At 48.6% G+C, this 21304-nt stretch overlaps 1 protein-coding gene across 2 annotated transcripts in view; it reads right to left on the bottom strand.

Annotated features, from left to right (window-relative positions):
* Positions 1–559: 559 nt before the first annotated feature.
* Positions 560–21304, bottom strand: part of LOC311195619 (gamma-aminobutyric acid receptor subunit beta-4) — a gene marked incomplete at both ends in the record, with an annotated part of 74823 nt that continues 54078 nt past the window's right edge. The window contains 5 exons of one of the 2 annotated variants that reach the window (XM_084269031.1): positions 560–937; positions 1425–1681; positions 4452–4604; positions 6189–6326; positions 10432–10514. In XM_084269031.1, the coding sequence (XP_084125157.1) occupies positions 560–937; positions 1425–1681; positions 4452–4604; positions 6189–6326; positions 10432–10514 (1009 nt within the window). The remainder of the gene's footprint in view (positions 938–1424; positions 1682–4451; positions 4605–6188; positions 6327–10431; positions 10515–21304) is intronic. The other variant, XM_084269032.1, reaches the window with a different exon arrangement.

Here is a 21304-nt window from a genome sequence, read left to right as displayed (position 1 = left end):
AGAAGAAAGATCGAAAAAAACCCATAATAATACTGAGAAGAGAAAAATGAAGTTCAGTAGTGAAATGGAAGTGTTGGTAGCGCATTAGTGAGTACAGCCAAAGATAACCTATCCACCCCAAGAGTTTTTGACTCAATTTCTTTAAATCTCCCTCCCCCCTTTTTTAAACTTGTCTTTTTTTTTTTCTTTTTCTGTTATTTTTCTGGTTTTTTTCTTTCTTTTTTTTTTTTTTTGGTTTTTGGCATTTTTTTGGTTCTTTTTTTTTTCTTTTTTTTTTTACAATGGTTTGAGTCCTTCAGCAGGAAACCAAATCGAGACAAACACATCCCTCCCTGAAACCAAACCCCCTCCCATACACCCTTCTCTCCCATACCCGCACACACACTCCATGGTTCTACATGTGCTGAAAAGAGAAGAGTAAGCTTAGAATAAATCTAATGAATCAAAGGAATAAATGATAATGATAGTAAAGAGTAAAACCCAAACCCAAAAGACCACAACACTCCCGTGTTGTCATTGTCTGAGTGTCTGTCCCTATCTCTCTCGGAGGCTGCAGGCATCAATTTACATAGTACAACCAGTAAACAAGGTTGAAGAATCCAAAGGTGATTGGAAAAATGATTCGTGACCACTTGTCAATGGTGCTGACGTCTGTCAGGTCTGGGATTTTGAGCTTCAGCTTCGATGACCGCCGGCGCAGGCGGCTGTTGGCACGGTTGCGGGCCGCAGCATGGTGGGTCAGTGGGACGTGACGGTCCAGGGTTGGGTGGTGACCAAATCCATCCCGAGAGGCCAGCTGTTTGCGGAACTGGATTCCTGAGCCTTCGAAGGACATGACAGAGTTTCGAGAGTCGCCAACGCTGCTCATCATGTCCGTGGCCAGCAGCTCGTTGTTCATCTCCAGAGTGCTGAGGAGGATGTTACCATAAGGGTCAACCTAGAACAGGGAAGACAGAGAGAAAGGTAGCAGGGATGTCCCGTGCACAACACGCCCAGGGCTGTACCACCAGGGATGATTTTAAACTGTTTTCTGTATAGCAGTGCCACTGATGGGGTCATTTGTGATCTTTGGACCTGGACTTCTGCGTTTGAAAATGTTGTCTACTGATGCTGGACTGATCAGCCACACATGCTTGCGGCAAACTTTTGAGCAGGGTAGTGTGGTTCTGCCAACACAGCAGGACTAAAAGCCACAGAGGTACTTTTGGGAACACCAGCCCTGTGCAAGAGGATGGTCCTGATGAGACCGGTTTGAGGATGATGAGAAAATGATCAAGGAGAAAAAAAACACCCCAGTAATCACCAGAGAGGCAAACTGGACTTCACCTCTCAATGAGGAGAAAGGCTGCTCCACAGCTCACCCAGCACTGAATGAAGAGTGGAGAGCCTGAATTCTCCTGCCACAACGAAAGAAGGGGACAAACCTGCTCTCTCACCCTCTTCTCCTCATAACGGTGGCGCTCATTGTTGGCCTTGCTGATCCGTTCACTCTGTTTCTTTTGCTGCCGGGGGCCTCGCCCGAAGAATATGTAGTTGACAAAAGCATACTCCAGGAGAGCCAGGAACACAAAGACAAAGCAGCCCATGAGATAAACATCAATAGCCTTGACGTAAGGAATCTTGGGGAGAGTCTCCCGCAAATGCGTGTTGATGGTGGTCATTGTAAGTACCGTGGTGACCCCTGTAAGGAGAGGGGAGGCGCTCTGTTACCAAGGTGGGATGGTTTCTTGAAATGCCATTCTCAGTTTCCCCATCCCTCCTCCCAGCAGTACCACCTCAGGAATGACAGGAGCAGTGCAACTGGGAAGAAAATGTTTATTATTCAAAGCCCAGCTACCCAGTACAAATTGCTGCAGAAGATAAACCAGCCACCAACAGTAGGAGAAAAGTCAAAGTGAACTATCATCAGGACAACGTGAACCAACATCCTCTGGACCTCGGTTCTTTAAGTCCTCCCTGATCATCCTTGTTTCCCTCAGTATAACAGGAAACATTCAGTTTTGCTCTCAATCTTTCAACCTCTTCTTCCTTTTTCCCACTTCGTGAACTCTTCAGGCTTCCATGGGCACTACTGAATGCCTCAGTATCCTTGCCATGAATTTGCAATCTGCTGTGGCTTTCTAATGCCATGAGCAGAAGAAAGAGTGAAGAGATTCCCTTTTCATGGTGCTCTCTTTTTTTGCCTGCCTCATAGCCTTCTGTCTACACTCTTGGCCCTATCAGTTCCCACCTTCCTCTCACCAGCTTTACCACTCACTACTTCAATTATCATCTGTGCACACTCCTCCCATATTTCTCACGCTCCTTTTTAGGCCTACTCATATTTTCTGCATCTTAAATAAACATTTCTTGTTCTCATTGAACTTTTCCCCCCACCTACTCAGTCTTCAAGAGCCTGGTGCACCATCATTACTCTCACAGCCTCAGTTCTTTTGTTTCTTCTCAGCCTCTCTTCTTCTCTGAATTGTCAGTGTGGCATCTGATCTGTCACTGGCAATCTTGTGCCAGCTTCAAAAAGATGGCAACAAGCCTTCATGCTTCTTTTGGGGTTAGTGACTTTTCCTCTTAAACCATGTCTTCTTTTCCCACTTCTTTAGGTCAGCTCTCCTGCTTTTCTTACTACCTTGCTCATCTCCTTTTCTTCTAGTGTCCCTTTCTCATCTCTCTTTTAGCATCTCTTTTAGTCTCCATGGGCTTAATTTGCTCTTCTTATTTCAGCCCTATGTACACAGTGACAGTTCTCCAACCTCTTTTTGCATCCTGGACCTCTGCTTGTCCTGTTTCCCTGCCCTCTTCCTCCTCATTGCATCTTTAGAGTCATTCCTGGTAAAAGATTTACAGAACTAATAGTCTTCAGTTCACAGAAGAGTAAGCAGAATGCAGGTATGTTTATCTACCTACAATAAATTGTACTGTCTATATTTAGACAGTAGTCTAAATATCCAGAAATCTGGGGCAAAGAAAGGGGGAATAGAATGTTCTCCACATCTCCATTAGGAATTGGACAAATCACAGTGGTGAGTTAGGACAGAGGCAAAGAAGAGCTTTTTGACCATACAAGCAGGTAAATCTGGAGATAAAGCACCCAGAGGAACCCCTCGAGTCTCCTTCTTCAGAGCTTTTTTAAGGACAAGTCAGATAGAGTGCTGTCAGGAGCAGTTTAGGGAGAGCTGTTCAGTTCTGATCTACAATATTTTCCTTCTCTGAATCCAGATGTTGGCAGAATCTCAACAGCTGTGCATCTCATGTCCACCCTTCTGCTTATACTTTCCCTGTGCCAGCAATGTCTGCCACAGTCTCTTCTCCCACTGATCATACTCTTGTCAATGCAATTTACCTTTTTAATTTACTCTTGTTCATGTTTCCTCCCTGACTCCCTGAAGCAAGACAGCCAAGTCACCTATTTTATACCTTTGCACAAACCATCCCTACTCTGAGTCTTCTCAAACTCTGTCTCCTCTTAGAGCTAATTTAAACCCCCAACCTTTTCTTTAAGAACCAGCCTTCATCTGTGCTCCCTCACCTCTCCAAGCCTTTTGTCACAGACAAAATCCTTCTCTGTCCTTGACTTTCCTACTTCCTCTGAACTTCCTACCATGTTGGACAGCCCCATTCTCATCTGCCAGCCATCCCTCCCTTTTTCCTGTTCCTTCTTCAAAATCCTCATCCACAATCCACCTCCACTTCCATTCTGTTGCTTAAAAGACCCCTTTTTTCTTCTTCTTACAGGAAAACATTCCTATTCAGATGAGCATGTGCATGAGAACAACTTGGACTTTAACTACTGTTCCACATTTGCCTTGGTGATGAAGGTCTTCTATTACCAGAAGTGTCTAAATGGTGCCTAAACTATAAGGAAAATGTGTTTATTGTTTATAAACACATTTTTAAAAAATATTTTAATTCTTTAAACTTTATTAATTAAACACTTTATTTTTAAAAATATTTTTAATTCTTACTGCTCTTTGGTCACCCACCCTCAGCATTTATTATCCAACTAACTGGTCCTGGCAGCCCTGTTGACCAAGAGGTGCCTAGACTTTTTAAGAAAACAACCACAGCCCCGAGTGAAGCAACTGGTGGGCTCATGGCACATCAGGCCCACACGTCTGAGAAGCTGTGACCATTTACTCTTCTGTTGCAGAGTTTAAACTTGCACCCATGACATCTATGGCAGAACTTTTATTGACTCACATAATACAGACACAGGCTTGTGAAGAACTGATACTTCTGAACAACAACAACAACAAAAAAGAAGCTCTTCTGGATGAAAATTTGAAGTTTATACCCAGAAATAATGTCCTTTATTTGGGACAACAAGTTTGATAGACCTATGTGACTTGCTTAGCTGTTCCCTTACAGAAAATGTGATTTTCTTTCTTACAGCTGTCCCAACTGATCTCCCTTAGAAAAACACCTTCTTCAATGTAGAGTAAGAGAAAAGTACATACCCAGTGCCACTCGTGCAGCAGAAGCATCGTAGTTGATCCAGAAGGAAACCCAGGACAGGATGGTGATAAGAATAGATGGCATGTAGGTCTGCAGGATGAAGTAACCAATGTTCCTCTTGATCCGGAAACTCAGGGATAAACGCAGATATGAACCTGTCAATGGGATATTAAAGGGAAATGTTGTTTGAGAAGAGGGCAAGGCTGTAGTTATGTTAAGAGCTTACGTGCATAATCAAAATTTTGTTTGGAAAAATCTTCTCAAGAGGAAGGGAGAAGGAGAAATCTCTCTTCCTTCCTTTGGTTTTGCAGACTCACTTGTTTTTGGAAGGGGAAGGAGTCTGCTCAGTCAGCTCAGAATATTAAGAAGAAAGGAAACTCTACATAAGTTACATCATTACATCAGATATAATGGGAGAATGCCCATTCAGCACTGAAATTGCTATTACGGTACGTGCCAATGTGATACAGGCTTACACAGGAGACTTCAGCCCTATATCTGGACTCAGTGAGATGATTTTCCCGTGTTTCATGTGCTAGCTGGAAGCAATGAAGATCTGAATCATATTTTTCCCATGCTATTCTAAAAAGGGGTTATGGTCAGACTGGGTAAATTCATATGCAAATAGAGTGCTGTTAGTTAATCTGTAGCTCTTTTTCCCCACTCCCCCCAAGTTCTCGCAACTTCCTCCTCATCATTTAGCAAATCTAACAGGGATCGTGGCGACAGTAAGTACTTCTCCTGTAGCTGGGTCATTTTGACAGGGGTAAAGCAGGGTTGCTCTCACTGCTGGGAACAAAGTCCAAATCATTCCTCTGTCCCTTAAGGAACACAGCTGCCTGAAATAGGGGTGTCATCGTAGATTGACTGCTGAAGCAACAGAAGAACAAGAGTCTTTAACGACCAAGGAGGTAAACTGGGAAAAAGGTTCTGTTCTCTCCCCATTATTTGCCATTTGTATAACTTGAACACAGCATCTCACCAGTCTTTTTTTGAAAGTCTTACCTATTTAGACTGAAAACATCTTTCTGTAAAACGCTGCCTGCTTCTTCTTGTGCATCTCTATATTACCATTGCAACGGGACTGCTCCCAGTATGACCCTGAGGCTCTACTGGAACAACATCACCATCTGCCACCACCCCTGATGGGCTGTGATTTCATGGCATTACAACAATTGTCCTATTTAACAGGTGTGTGGCACACTGTTTTGGCAGTGAACTCCATGCCAGATGAAAGCGAGGACAGCAACCAAAATCCAGTCCCCTCCAACCTTCCAATGGGCAGTGTCTGAATCGTCCAAGATATTCTCTCCAGATCTTTTTATTGCTGTGTACAGATGGGTTTGCATAATAGACCACTTGCATTTCACCTGACATATTCTTCTGCTTACTACTGTACCTACATTAGCTTCAAGAGCCGGTTACAAACCACATGAAAATGAAGTAAAGGCTGAGAACCTTCTAAAGAGGTTCTGGTTTGAGCTCACTTAGTGCTTTGACTAAGAAATTAAAACCACTGCAACAAAAATGGTCCCATAAATCTCTGGAGAGAAGCGGCCAAAAACAAAAAAGCAAACTTCTTGGACACAAAAAAACTCTCTTTTCCAAAGAGACAGAACCCTGTGCTGAAGCCTAGACCCTAAGCTAGTGCCCCAGCATCTGAATCAGAGGAACAACTTTATTGACATTGACCAGCAGGTTTGCACATTCCATTACACCAACCCTTCATAGGGACTCACCAGTGGTGAAGACCACTTCCCTGCTGACCAGCCTCTGCTCGATTATGGTGAACTGGGGCAGTTCTAGGACCTCCATCCCTGTGACAGCAGAATCATTTCCTTGCCAGAAGAAGACAATGTCATCAACCGTATAACCATCTGGAGAAAAGAAGCAGCACAGAGAGAGAACTAAGCTGATAACCCGGAGCAGATGACACCTCCATTTCTACTAAGGTGATCCAGAAGAGGATCCAAAGGAAAACCCACACCATCAGATAGCAACACATAGCCCCTCCCTGCTGACATACTTTTCATCTTCAGCTGAGCTTGGAAGTGCAGTCCTCAGGAGAAGAGGAAAAAATTGGTCAGAACTCACATTTCTAGTTAGAATTCAGGAGATAAAGGTGAGGAGTGTTCCATCATGCCTTGACTCACACTCCGTATTCTCCATGGCTGACATGACAAGGGTGTTTGTGCATCAGAAGCTTCTGTCAAATGCACCAAACACATTTTGCTGCTTCCAAACTGCCTTCTTTTACCAGGAGGGGGAGACCACACAATGCATTCTGGTGGAGACCAGGTAAACAGAGCATCTGAGTATTAAAAATTCCCAGGGAGAAAAAGATTTACAACAGCAGTCACAAAGAAATTTGAGGATCAGAGCACCTCCTTCTTCTAAGTACCCTCAGCCAAAATTTGGAGCTGGGAAGTGGACAGAGTCTCTGCGATGGGGCTGCTTTTACTAAGCTGGAAAGAGCAGAACTGAGGAAGGGGAGTTGGGCTGGTAACAAATACTCATGGGGAATGAGGCCCAGGGGGACAAAATCATCCATCAGTGTGGTGGTCACAGCCCTGCCTGTTGCCTTTGTGGGTCAGGATTCATCCCCACCTGAAAATTAATGCCACCTGTGGCAAGCTGGGTGCTGAAGGACTGTGGCTGGTGCAGCACAAGGGCTGGTCTCTTATCCTGAGCAAAGGGTGGAAGAGCTGCCTGAGACCACCTCTGCCTGCCAAGCAACAGCGATATACACGCAGACTTTGGTACAGCACAGCACAAGGCTTCCTTTACAGAGCATGAGCTTCGCCTATGCCCACAGACAGCTTTTATTCACAACCTGCATGACATCTTGCCTTGTCCTATCCACAAGCCCTAGGAAGAAAGGCAGCTGGCTAGCAGTACTCAGCAAGGCTGACATCCACTGGGGAGAGCCGCTGCCAAAACCAGTACCAGTGTGTTTGTGGGATCAGGGGGATGAACAACAGTTGAATGAACCGTGGAGAGGAAATGCTTTTTGCTAGCTTTCAGGGACAAGGGTTACCACAGATCAGAGCTGGACCTTTGAGAATGGTGTCATCCTGAGGATCCTGAGTGAACAAAGAGCTAAATGACCTGGTCTGATCTCATGGCTGACCCCGCTTTGAGCTAGGGACTGGACTGGACACACCTGAAGGTCTCTTCCCAAACTGAATTATTGGATGGCTCTATAGTCTCAGAGCCCAAATCCTGCACTCTCTGACATTACCATGCTCGTTCATGAGTGCTAAAAAATAACAACAGTCTTCCAAGTGCCAGGCCAGATCTGCTTCTGATACAAATCGGCTAAGCCAGGGCTCGACCTCCTCCCCCTGTACAGCACGCTCCTGCTCCCACGGCAGCGAGCGCTGAAGCACCCACACTCACGAGCCCGCAGGGATTCAGGACCCTTGTGTTATCATCTCATCTGCTGCACACACCGAGCCGGGGGAGTTGGGGGGGGTCACACTGCTTTGAGCACCCCAGCACAGAAACTGGTATTTGCATCTGGCTGCAGGGTCTCTGGCAGAGCACCAAGAGCAATAAGCAGTAAGGAACCAAGCCCCCCACTCTTCCCAGTGGCTGATTTCAACGGCTCACTGCCAGCTGAAAATGCTGTTTTACATTTGAATTCACCTGGCTCAGACTCTGAGACTCGGGTGGTTATTGGGAATTTTTCTAGGAGGTTACCGAGCCCTTTCCACCCTGTGCTCTCCCTCTGCAGAGGTGCACCTCGCCTGTAAACAAGCCACCTCTCTACCTCCTTTGCAGTAAACAAAGCAGATTGAGCTATTGAGGTTTCTCACTGCAAAACATCTGCTGTAGCCCTCGAAGCCACTTTTTCCGCATCTTTTTCTCAACCTCTGCTGATTTCTCCACTTCCTTTCTAAATTTTGGAAACCGAATATAGACAGAATCCCTTTCCCCATCTCGCTGGTGACATATCCAGAGACCAATCGATTCCCAGCTCTCCCTCACAGCTCCCCTGGTTTATATAACCAAGGCTGGTTTCAGCCCTTTTTGCCAGAGCCCTGCTATGAAACCTCTGGCAGCGGTGCCAGGGGCTGCCGTCCCTTCATCATCTCCCCCCCCTCAGTACCCACACTGTTATGGGTTCCTCAGTCTGGCAGCCTGGCCCGCGCTCCCGCTCCCAGGCACAGACCTCCCCATTTAGCTGTATTTAAATGCACTCTGGATGTGTTCAACCAGGGAGGTATTCAAATGTGCAGCGAGCCAGCCACGCAGGCTGCTATCTTCATCATCCGCAAATTTAACAGCAGCGACTTCAAATTTACTTCCTGATCAGCAATGAAAATGTCAAATTACAGTAATTTTGGGAGATCTCGCCGCTAACTAGCTCGATTCCATTTATTCTCTGACCTGCTGGTATACGTAACCAATTTGGGGGTTCTTTTATTTTATTACAGCATTATGCAATACGAAATCAAACGTGTTTTGCAGGAAGCCATTTTTAAGAGTGATTCTAGAAGGGAAAGGTTGCTCAGTCTAAAAATAAACACTTCACTTTGATTTCTAGCTTTAAAAAGAAAAGCAAATTTCCATTTTACTTTTAAAAAGTAAAAGAACTTTCTACAAAGACAAGTCATTTCAACCCAAAATATCATAAAGTATTGATACGTCATCTTTAGACATCAGATTAACGGCCTGTTTGCTGCCTGTCTCATCAGGTTTTTGTTGAATCCTGGCATGCAGCTACGCAGGGGTATATGCAGGGAGGGCTATTTTTGGGAAGGAGGGATGGAATCAATAGACAGCACCCAGGACTGGCAGGTAAGCACCCCATGTTGCTGTGAGGAAGGAGACCCTGGCTGCCTGCTGCTGCTTTATAAACCCAGCACCCTTGTACCACAGAAGGACTATTTTGGTGGTTTGTGATATTTTGGGGGTTTTTATCTATATATATATAGATAAAAATACATGTGTTGGGTTTTTTTAAAGCCAGCCACAGAAGGACTGTTATTCCGGTGTTTCAGGGACTTGGAAGCAAACAAAATGGAGCCCCATGGATTTTGAACATGCAAGCATGTAAAATACAAAAGCTCTGAGGAATGAAACAATGGAATCTCTTAATCTCTGTGTGGATCTCAGAAATATTGTAAGGAAATGTAGCTTCCACTAACAAATTGGCTTGACATGTCCCATTAAGAACAAAATCGCAACACGGGGAACTGTGGGTAATTCTCTGCCTTCTGTTTTCTTGGTTGTACCATAAACTATTCTCAAAATGCTAAGGAGTGCCAGAAATGACATGTCATTAGTGCCTCCAGCAGGACCTAATTTACATCCCATTACCCGCCACGCCAAGCGCTGCAATGGCTGCGCATCCCCAGCAACCCAGGCGGCGAGTGGGAAAGGGGCTCCCCGGCACGAGCGGGGCTGGCAAGGCAGCGCAGCGCCTTCCCACTATGGATGCTGTGGGACCTCTCTTATGAAAAAAGCAATTCTCTGATAATCATCGCTGAAGCTGCATCATCATTACTGTGAGATCTGCTGCTCTGGACCGGTCCTGCGGGGATACTGCGGTGCATTTTTATGAGGGAGAGCCGGACCTCCTCTGCCAGCGGAGTCAGGAGAGAGGTTTTCCATAGGAGTCAAGGGAAATACAGGCAGGGAGGGACTGCGGGAGGGCTCGGGTCCCTCCTCCTGTTGCAGGGTAGGGACAGCCACAAGTGAGGGCTTACTTTCCCAGGGCTTCCTTAGGGATAGGGGAGGTTTTCCCCACCCTCCTGAGGGTAAGAGCTGTTTTCATGCCAGCCTGCTGTTAAAGCTCCATTTTCCTGGGCATTTCACCCACGAGGTCACCTCAGGATGAGGAACCCCGGTCCTGCCTGGTCCTGCCTGAGGGGACATCCTCCAGGAGGGAGGCATCCCACGAGTGGGAAGCTGCAGCTGGGGCAGGTGGCATTCGGTGGCACCGCGTGGCAGAGGGTGGGTGCAAGGCATACGCACAGCTCTCGATCTCCAGTGTGCAGTTCTGCTGGTCCAAGGGATACCTCCGCAGGTCCATCATGCAAGCAGCTGTGGTGGTGATCCTGAAAAGGGGAAGGGAGGAAAATAAATAAATCAGTTGTATGTTTCTTTCTTACGGGGGAAAAAAAATAAAAAGGAGAAATGAAAGGCAGACATGAAAGTCAGGCAGCATTTGGGGCCGCTGTTTCCCTGGAAACCAGGGAGATCCGTGGTGGGAGGTGTGCAGGGTGGGGGGCTGGATGCAGCTCACCCTCAACTGCACAGCTTAAACCCGTCGTGACTCACGTCAGCAAGGCAGTATCTCTATTAACGGGCTGGGGAGGGATTTGTGTTCTCTCCCTTGAGAGAGACAAAGAAACCGGGAGTAGGCAGAGCTATGGGCAGGGGGGAAGAAGAGAGGCATGTCAGTTTGTAAGAGGGAGACAGCCGACACGTGTCCCTGAAACAGAAGATGCATTGATTAAATTACCTAGCAGTGACCTATAGAGAAGAACAGCTGTCCACCTTATCTCTTTCCTCCTGAATTGCCTCAGTGAGCGTATCTGCAGCCCCCTGCCCACCCAAGCCCCCTCCATCACATCCACTTTGACACTGTCAAATCTGAAAGCCCAGACCCCACTGACAGGGCTTCTGGCTTCTGTGGGGTCACATGACTGCATGATCAAGATTCACAAAAGACACACAGGCATGTGTGTGCACCCCCACCCCCCCTTGAAAATAAATCTGGACAGAGAATGAGGTTTGGTGTTGTTTTGGGGGTGTGAGAGCACAAGGTGGGAGCAGAGCATCACAGTGCCTATGGTGGGGTTCACATGACGGTGCAAGAAGGGCTTGGGTGTGTTGCATGTTGTACGTGAAGGAGCATCGCTCTCTGGGATGTGGAATTTTGGGGTGGGATAGCTGAGGGAAGAGGGCATGAAGCAAGGACAGAGCACATCAACAGCTCACTCACGCGCCTGGCAACGCCACCCTGGAGTTAACAGGCTGCCCCTATTTCTCAAATATATTGTTCCCCTCACCCTTTAATGCAGTTTTCTTCATATGCAATGTATGTGTGCAGAGTGCTGAAGCAAAGGGGGGGGGGGAGAGGGATTGGTGAATTCCCCCCCTCTTCTTTTTTTCAATTAACCATCTGGAAGACATTAATCAAGCTACACATTTTTTACTATGTAGGCATAACCAGTGAACTGTTAATGAGAAAGCTTTATCTTCTGAGCCCTGTGGCCTCAGAGAGAGAAAAGAGAGGGGGAAAAACAAGAAAGCAGAGAGGATGAGATGGAGAACCAGGAGAAAAAAAAAGGTGGGGGGGAAGGAAAGAAAAAACATCAATGGCAGAAAAAGAGACTGGAAAGAGAGAGGGAATCGGTGAAGGTGGACAGAAAATTGGACGGGAGGGGGAAAAGGCGAGGGGGACAAGCCCCCATGGGAGAGGGCTGCTCTGGTAGAGGTAGTGGGGTGGGGGCTGTAGCAAGGCAGGCGAGAAACCTCGCAGAGCTGCTGGCTCTTTAAGAAATCTCGTGTGCTAAATTTATCTCTCTGCTGTCTGTGAAGACTGTTTGTAGGAGATGAAGCCTTGAGGAGAGCCTTTGCCACTGCCTGCCGTGCTATAAATAGATCTGAAGAGACGGAGGGAATTTATATATATCCTCACTGGGTCTAGATACAACATTGCAACTGCCCTCTCTTCGAGCAGGGGGCCCAAGTGAGCTCTTAACCCTTTTATCTGTAATGCGGATGGGATGGAGGAGAAAGCTCAGAGGGAGGACAGGATAACAGGACAGGAACCACTGAAAAATTATCACCCTGGCTTTGGAATTGTGTGCATTGCTTTTCCAGCCTCCCAGTTTGGCATCTCCAGGAGGGGCTGCTGGAAACACAATGCCTCTCCCACGCCAATTCTCCTGGACTGGGGTACCTGGGCAGAGGAGACGGCGGTGGCGTAGCAGGTCCGAAGCACACCTGAGGGAAGCTGCACCTCGCCAGGAAAGCCCAAAGTGGCAGGTGCAGAGTCCATCCTCGCCAGTCACTGAGACCAAAGAGTCACGAACGGGTATGACTCATCCCCCTATGCCGCACACAGCATATACTGTATATATTATACCGCACCCATGGGAAATAGCAGTTACAAATGCGTTTTCCTGTTTTCCCTAAAGTGTGAGATGCAAAAAATGTATTAAATGAAAATTTTCCACCCCATTTGTGGGATCCCGTGGGCTAAAACCTTTCCACAGTGTCCATTCAAAAATCGCAGCCTGGCTGGCCAGCTTGGCCACACAAAGGACAAGCCAGGAGAAGCCTTTTCTGGTTCAGGAGGGACCCTCTCGCCTCTTGACAGGATTTGCTTATCACCTGCAGTGCTGGTTGCAAATGCAGAGCACGACACAGTGAGCTATGGCTACCACGCTCCATGCGCCAAATCCTGCTCACGCTAACAGCCAGCATAAATCCAGAGCCACTCCAGTGATTTCTGCAAGATCACACCAATCTGTACCAGGAGGGATTTACAGCGGGGCAGAATTTAGCCCTGTTGATTCAGAAAGAAGAGAACCTCAGGACAGGTACAGCAGAAAGGAGGAAAATAAGATCAAGAGGGCGTCTGTCCTCAAAAAGCCAGGTAACTGTTCTTCCCTTACAACGAAAGGGAGGGTGTATTCACACCATATAGTTCAGCAGGTACCCCAGCTGGCTGCAGGTCCCAACCTCCTGGTGATCTGCCCATGTAACATGGGTACAGGTGAGAATTGGGACCATGTAAGGTGAAGGCTTTGTTCTGTTTTCAGAGGGAGGTAGCAGAGCCACAGGCGGCTGACCTGGGCTGTAGTCACCTGCCTGTCTGGAGCACTGCAGCTGTGGTGCAGTACTCATGGTGAGGAACACCTGGCAAGCCCAGGGACACCACACGGTCCCTGACACCATAGAGACACCCAGATGTGGGGCTCCTACAACATGGTGTGAGGGGCAGCTGGCCTGGGGCACCACGTTCAGCTCAGGTCCTGCCTCTGGTCTTCTTAAACCCTGATAAACCAGCCCTACACATGACAAAGCAAACAAAATCCCAGAAAGAAAGGGGGAATTTAATTATTTGGACTTCAGGTCTCAAAAAGCATCCTGGACACCAACTTCCCTTTGCCATTCCCTGCTGGAGACCATGTATAACCCAGAGCATCACAGCCCTGCCATACATAACACCTGACACTGTTGGTGAGATGTTCACCTCTGTGACTGACTCAATATTCACCCAAGGCCAACAAGAAATTTCTCTAGCTCCTTTGGTCGCTGTGTACTATGGGCAAGTGGGACTCACAAAGTGATGAGAGGCTCCACTCAACTCTTGCAACCAAAGAGAACTAAGCTCAGGCACCCCAGCAACCTTGTGGTGTCACAGCACATGGTCTCTGGTCCAGTAAGCCACAGGGCCAACCTCTGCCTCACACCTTGATATGTATAAATGCATCAGCTTGATACACTCTGAGCTACTGCATAAAGAGATGCATTTGCTTGGCACAGAAGGCAGAATGGGGAGGACTGGATGGAGAGATAGATGGGGAGGATTGACACTAAGGAGCTCCTGGGTGTCTCAACAGGGTTAACAAGTGGAAGGAAGGTAAGAGGTGGAAGAAAGATTGATGACAGCATAAGCACTGATGGGGGAGGCAGGAGTGGAGATGAAAGACAGCAGAGCAGATAGTGCAGGACAGGAGGCCACCGGGGTAAGGGAACAGAGGAGAGGGACCAGGGGAAGCAAGGGATAAAGCAGCATGGGGAAGGAGAGCTGGGGCAGAGCGAGACATTGAAAGACAGAGAGCAGACGAACAGATCCTCTGTGAGAAAGGAGATGAGGAGACAGAGAACAAACCATTGCCCTGTAAACAGCTCTAGACAGAGTGTGCTGCCTCCAGGAGACATGGCCAAAGTGAAAGGAGCAGGGAGTGCAGGGGCCGGGGGGAGCGCTGGGGAAGGATGCCACCTTCCCCGTGGCATTAGCAAGAGGTGCTGGCGCCTGGCCAGGCTGCATCTTCTCCCTCCCTCACCCTCCTCCTCTCCAGCAGAATCTCTACCCACCTCCCTCCCCTTTTAAATTCAGAAAATTTGTGTGGTGTGAAATTTCATCTGCTTTGATGGGGATTGAGAGAGACACTGCCCATCGGAGGCAGAGCCTTGCCTGCGCTCTGCACGATGCGCTCAATGAAGCGGTCCAGCTCCCTCCAGCTGCCCAGCCCAGCCACTCCCCCCAGCCCCCATCTCCATCTCCCCTTTCCACCCTCAATCTCTGCCTACCCCATGGGCTTCCAGGTCAGCCCCCTCACATGTCACAACCTTTACACCTCCTTCCCAGCAAGACATCCCTGCCCTTGCCCTAACAATTCCTCCTGTGGTTTGGAGGCAGTCGCGCTATCAAGCAGCCAAGTCCTCACTGCCCTGCTACTCAGCTGCACAGCTGGCAGGCAGACCCAGTTCATCCAGGGGGAGATGGGGCTGTGGAGAAACCACCCTACCTCTCCAAAAAAAAAAAAAAAAAAAGAAACAAAGGGACATGCATTCATGAGATGATGAGCAGCTCTGTGGGCTAATGGAGATCCCCCTTCTCGGCCAGCCCTGGGTGGATCTAAGCAGAAGTCCAAGTAGCACAGATACCTCACTCTGGAGACCATCTTCCAACCAGAAGAGGTAAACACCATCTCTAGAAAAGCAGCCATGAAGCCTTATATCACAGAGGGCGAGTTCTAGGTCTCTATTTGTCACAACAAGGAAAGCTCTGCCCGCCTGAACCAGGCACTGACGAAGCAGATGCTGGCATCAGACGGGTAAGGCAGCCTTACCCTGCTGCCCCTCTGCCCCTGCCTGCTCTGCAAGCTGAACCCAGCAGCAGCCCAGCACTGTCCCACCACAGCAATGGCTGAAAAGGGAATGCCTAAGTTACTGCAAACCATCAGTCATAGAATCACAGACTGGTTTGGGTTGGGAGAGACCTTAAAGACCATCTAGTTCCAACTCTCCCCCACCCCCCCTGCCATGGGCAGGGACACCCTCCACTAGCCCAGGAAGCCCCATCCAACCTGGCCTTGAATCCAGAGGCATCCACAGCTTCTCTGGGCACCCTGTCCAGTGCCTCACCAACCTCACACTAAAGAATTTCTTCCTAATATCTAATCTAACAGCCCCCACCCCCCATCAGTTTAAACCATTACCTGTTTAAAACCACTGCTGTTTTGCTGAATTGAGTTTTTGCTCTGTATATTCTCAAAGTCAGTCATAAAAACAGGCTGGCAAATGTCACCTTCTGCCTGGCAGTAAGCACAAACTTCAGAGGGCCTGGGGGGATTTATAAACCCGTGGTGAATTCTGCCAGTCTTTTAACACAGTCTGATCTTTGCAAAATCCTGGAGGTCACGTTAGAACCAAGAGCAAGGCAAGGATATGGAATGCTTTCCCCTTGTGTCTGCTTGCCTAAAACTGACTCCATCAGCCTTGGTACAATCCTGCTACAGTCATCCTGTTTCCGAAAGCATCTGTGCTTGCACAGGCACCCTGTGATAAGGAACAGTGGGCAGCGCACTTAGAGTGGACAAAAACCCCACAAGCTCTTCTAAACTAGTACTCAGGGTACCAGCCATCTAAGTCAACCATTTTTCCACCCTGGGAGAGAGACTACCAAGCAGAGTTGCCTTGGCTGCAGCAATTTGCTTTCCTGCCTCTTTATTCCAAGTGCACAGTGAGCCTGGCAGCTGGGTGTGGGGACAAGAGAGGTCCAAGTGGAACACATTTCAAGAGATTCACTTGCTACAGTTGCTTCAAGACAACAGCGACTGGCATTGAACAGAGCATGAGGTCTTTTGCTTCAGTGGCATCAGACTGCAATTAAGTTGAATTAAGGAAACAGTAACCTGTGACTTAAACCCATGGGATTTGGCAAAGGGTAGACAGAGTCCAGGGATGGGCTCAGGCTGGTGGCTGGGATGCGATAAGCGGGAAGACTAAGAGTTGCTGCCAGGATGAGCTGGGGGTTTGGGGTCCACAAGCTGTTACAGTGATCTGTGAGCACCAAGTGGGAACCAGCTGTTAGGAGATACGCCTTTACCTTGATTTTTGCTAATAAACAAGGGGGTGTAGCACAGGCAGCAATTCCAACCAAGCCTGATGATACCCGCCTCTGTTCTCACAACATTAAAGCCTTCCTGCTTTACTCTGTTTCAGTGAGATCCAATTTCTTCCACTGCTTCTAAGATTATTCTGAAACTCCCTATTATTAAACTCCTTTCTAGGATTTCCAGGTAAACCCCTCATCCCAGTCCTAAGAGGAAAAAACGCAGAAGGGGATCTGACCTTGACCTCAGCCAGGGACCTGTGCTCGTAATTAAATTCTCATTTGCCCTCACCCACCTCACAAACTCTTCTCCCACCCCCACATCTTTGTGCTAAGGAGCTGGCCCAAAGCAGAGTTCTGAGGTGAGAGCAGTACAAAGCTGTGAGACCGGCTCCAAGGGCCGGCTGGATGGACGTGGGCACAAGTCTTTGCACCCACACTGCCAAGGAGGAGAATTCTGCTGCCTTTGCCCAACCTGTGGAGGAGCAGGCAGAGCTACTAGAGACAGGGCAGAGCCTGAATCATCTCTCTCATTTCCAGAGAAGCCTCTCTCAGGGAGGGAAGGGGAAGCAAAAATTGAGGATTTCTTCCCTTCTGCCCTGAGAGATGAAAAGAGAAAAATGTTCAGTGGTCTCAGTACAGAAAAATCTCCTCAGTCTTAACCCATCAGGTCATCATCTCTGCAGAAAATCAAATAACACCCATGGAGAGAACAAGGACACGGCTGCAAAGAGCAGGCCTTTCTCCCAGCTGTAGAGTCCAATAACCCCAGTCTGGGACCTGGAGAATGTAATACAGACAGGGCTAGGTCCCGATCAAGAGGGAGGTTGGAGATGGGAGCTATGAAGAACTCCCCAGGATGAGCTCCAGCAGAGCCCCAGCTGTGAGGACCAGGCAGGGCAGCACTGGAGGCACTGTACACCAGGGTGGCAGCGGGGGCTCCAACAGCATAGCCAGTGTCAGATGAGCAAGTGGGTGGGATGCTTGGCACATGTCTGTGGCTTCCCTATGTAAGGTGAGCTGGAAGTCCTGCTCTAGCTGCTGCCTTGCCCAGGAACAATGTCTGGTCCACCAGCAGGTCAGCAGTAGCTTGCTGCAACATGAGACCTGACACCCCCGAGAAGCCATGGCCTTTCAGGGAGGATCTGCTGGTGGGAACCTACTCCCCAAAACCCAGAAATTAAGTGCTACCAGAGTAGATGCACTGAGCTTCTCTCAGTTTAAAACTGAAAATTCTGAGGTGTTTGAAGCATGTCAATTCTTCCCCTCTCCTTTAAACACTGGACAGGCATTCCCACTGATGAGGATAGCAGGTCTGCCTCCCCAGGAGAGCATCTGCTGGGCTGAGAGCCCTGCCATGCCCTATCACCTTTGCGTGTACCCAAACTGCCTCACCTACAGCACACCCCCCGCTGCAGCGACTGCCACGGACAGACCTACAGCACACACCCCGCTGCAGTGACTGCCATGGACAGACCTACAGCACACACCCTGCTGCAGGGACTGCCCTGGACAGACCTACAGCACACACCCTGCTGCAGCGACTGCCACGGACAGACCTACAGCACACACCCCGCTGCAGTGACTGCCATGGACAGGATGAAAACCCCACACAGCACATGCACACGCTTCCCACCACCACCACCACCTTCGCAGGAGGAGATTCCCCCGTTCCCTCCACACAGGATTTAGTCTCCGTCATCAAATTCCTCTGCAGCTTTTCAGCCGCTCAGTTTCCCTCACCCGGGCTCCCTGCCAGCCAGGCATCGCATCGTGCTTGCTGGCCACCCGGCTTCGCGCCTGCTTCCCAGCATCCCAGCCCGCCCGCTCCCCCTGAGAGCTCAGGGATGCGCTCTGGGCTCCTCAAAGCACCTAATTTGCTGGCACCTGGTTTTGTCCCTAATTAAAATGAGATCAGATAGCCTCAAGAGTTCCCTGAAGGATGCTTTGAAGGCTGCTTTCAAATATGACTTCGAATTACTGTATGAGAGTTTCAGCATTGTTACAGTTTTAGGTCTCTGAAAACGGATGGCAAAATGCTGATGACATCAGCATTTGACAAGTGTCAACTTGTTTCACCACCCAAAGGGTGCTACGTGGTCTAGAAAAGGAAATAAAAATCTCAGACCGGAATGTATCACTTGTATGTGTGATAATGTAAATCTTATTGAATACTGCAGCAGGGGGGGACTAGACAGTCTCTAGAGGTCCAAAGAAAGCCTTTGACGATGTTCTATGTTGCTCAGACATCAGCAAGAATGGTAAAGGGGTTTGGAACAGTGAGGGATATATTGACATAAGTGAAAAATTCTCTACATAAAATTAGGAGTGAAACATCAACATTCCCTGAAATGCTTTTTTCTTAAATGAAAAATTTCTCCCTAATTTTTTCTTTAAAATTTGATGAAACCAATGCAATTTCTGACAAAAAGCCATTAGAAGGAAAAATATATTGAATTCAGAGAGTGCTATCCAGCTCTTCCTCACTATTTTATCCACCTCTCTCCATTGTACCAGTGTCCGATGGCTTTATGGGAAGCTCCTGCAAGAGTCCCTGCGTACTGCAGGCTTCCCACATCATTTTAGCACTTTCCTGCCATATGCCACAGGTGACCAGCTCTCTGATGCTTCACAAGCACTTTTCATTCCTGTGAGTTGCTTGGGGACCAGGCGAGTTCAGACACCATCATACCTCAGGTTACACCTCCTAAAAAGCCTGCCGGCTCTGCCAGTTCGCTTCTTCCCATCCCACTTCGTGCTTGCAGAGATGACAGTGCCCTCTGGGCTGGATCTGGAGATCTCCAGGCCCCTGTTTGGCTTTTTGGGATTTATGCTGTCTGCTAACTGGTTGAGGGAAAGGTGTGGGGAGCTCCGGTCCCAACTCCAGTGTGGCAGCATCCCAGCACTGCCACCCCAGCACAGGGCACCGCTGTTTATGCGTTCTTTTTGTTGGAGACCTGGCAACCAGCTATTCATCCAAGCCCAGTGGGAATCAATTTTGGAGTAAGCTTTTCTATTGAGCACTTTCCTAAGATGTAGCTGTACTAACATCTGCTGCTCTCCCTTCATCCTCTAATTTGCTAATGCTACCAAAAACAGGTGTCTGCTTTTTCTGACACACAACTTCCACCACGGAGCAGAGTGGAGGAATAAAGGGCTTCACTCCCTCCTGCAGACAACTTATCCAAAGCCCCACCTTGTTCTCACCAAAGGCAGGAACAAAGCACCCAGCGACTTAATCAGATTCCACACTGTGAAGTGTCAGGTGTTGCACTTGGACCAGAGGAATCCCAGACACAGATACAGACTGGGAGAGGAGCTCCTGGAGAGCAGCCCTGCTGAGAAGGACCTGGGGGTTCTGGTGGATGAGAACCTAAACATGAGCCAGCAGCGGCTCTTGCAGCTCAGAAGAGCGATGGTATCCAGGGCACCATCAGAAGAGGGGTGGCAGCAGGGACAGGGAGGGGATTGTCCCTCTCTACTCTGCCCCTGTGAGGCCCCAGCTGGAGCCCTGTGTCCAGAGCTGGGGTCCCCAATACAAGGAAGATGTAGAACTGTGGCAGGGGGTTGGAACTGTATGATTCTTGGGGTCCCTTCCAACTCAGACCAGTCTGTGATTCTATGACTTCCCCATGAGCTAACTGGGACCTTGGGGTCTGATGTAGCGCTTGAGCCCAGACATGCCAGTCGCTTGCTGAAGGCAGGGGCCTGCCGGGGTGTCATTCTACCCGGTCTCTGACATCAGAGCCTGCTGGAAAGAAAAATGACTGTTGTGCCACAAATAGCATGATTGAGTCACTTTGCTACAGGATCAGCTCAAAGGAGGGGGAAGCGACTGGCGAGAAGGTGGCAGGAGAAGGAGCAGAGCGGTGGCATCCTGCTCGGGGAAAAACAAACAGGCAAACAAAGGAAAGAAACAGAAATGGCCTCCTTTGGCCTCCTTCCACCCAGGCACCTCCATCTTATGAACCTTTCTGAGAAAAGGCTTCAGAAGACAGGGAGGACCTGCCCTTTCCTTCCCGGCTGCAGGACAAGCGCGGGTGTGATTTTCCGAAGATAAAGGGGATACGGATGAACAGCCAATGATGATTTCTTTACTTGCTGACACCTGCTGTGCACTTGGCTATGTATTTTTGAGTAGAATCATGGTTATTTGCACCTGCAAAACCGGACCCAGTACCTCTGCTGTCAGCAAAACCGCAGGTGCAGGATTCAGTACAGAAAGTAGCCTTAAAGAAACCCTTGTCCATACTGCTATGAATAAAGCCAGAGGGACTTCAGGCATTCAGGGTGCCTGCCTTGTCCCCCAAAACCCCAGTGCTTTCCGGAGAGTAAGAGCCAGCCAGCCTGACCTGAGGTACAGTTTGGGAACAGGAGCTGCAGTTTCTCAGTGCTTTGCTTTTGCAATTGCCATTTTCTCCAGGGGCAAGGGAACAGCTTCCAGGAAAAGCGGCCAAAAGCTAGAACAACACAGGCAGCTCTTACTATGGCCCTGGAAATAGTCAGGGCAAACAGCTGTCATTGTCTTTGTTTAGGCCTGGATGCAATTTTTCACATCTCACCCATTTATAGAGGTCATCTGAGGGAGCTGAGGTCCCTTCCCCACAGGAGGGGAAGGGATAGCATAGGAGGTGCTTGCACAGTGTCCCAGCCCAAGCCAGCTCGGGTCCAAGCCCTCCAAGGACTTTCGCTGCCTGTCACCTGTATGGCAGGGACCATACTGCTCATTATTTGAGCTGACTAAATGGCAGCTGATAAAAATATACT

Source organism: Gallinula chloropus (assembly GCF_964237585.1).
Source record: "Gallinula chloropus genome assembly, chromosome: 11".
Classification (NCBI taxonomy): domain Eukaryota; kingdom Metazoa; phylum Chordata; class Aves; order Gruiformes; family Rallidae; genus Gallinula; species Gallinula chloropus.
The sequence above is the reverse complement of the archived record's forward strand: the minus strand, read 5'-3'. Positions and strand labels throughout refer to the sequence as shown.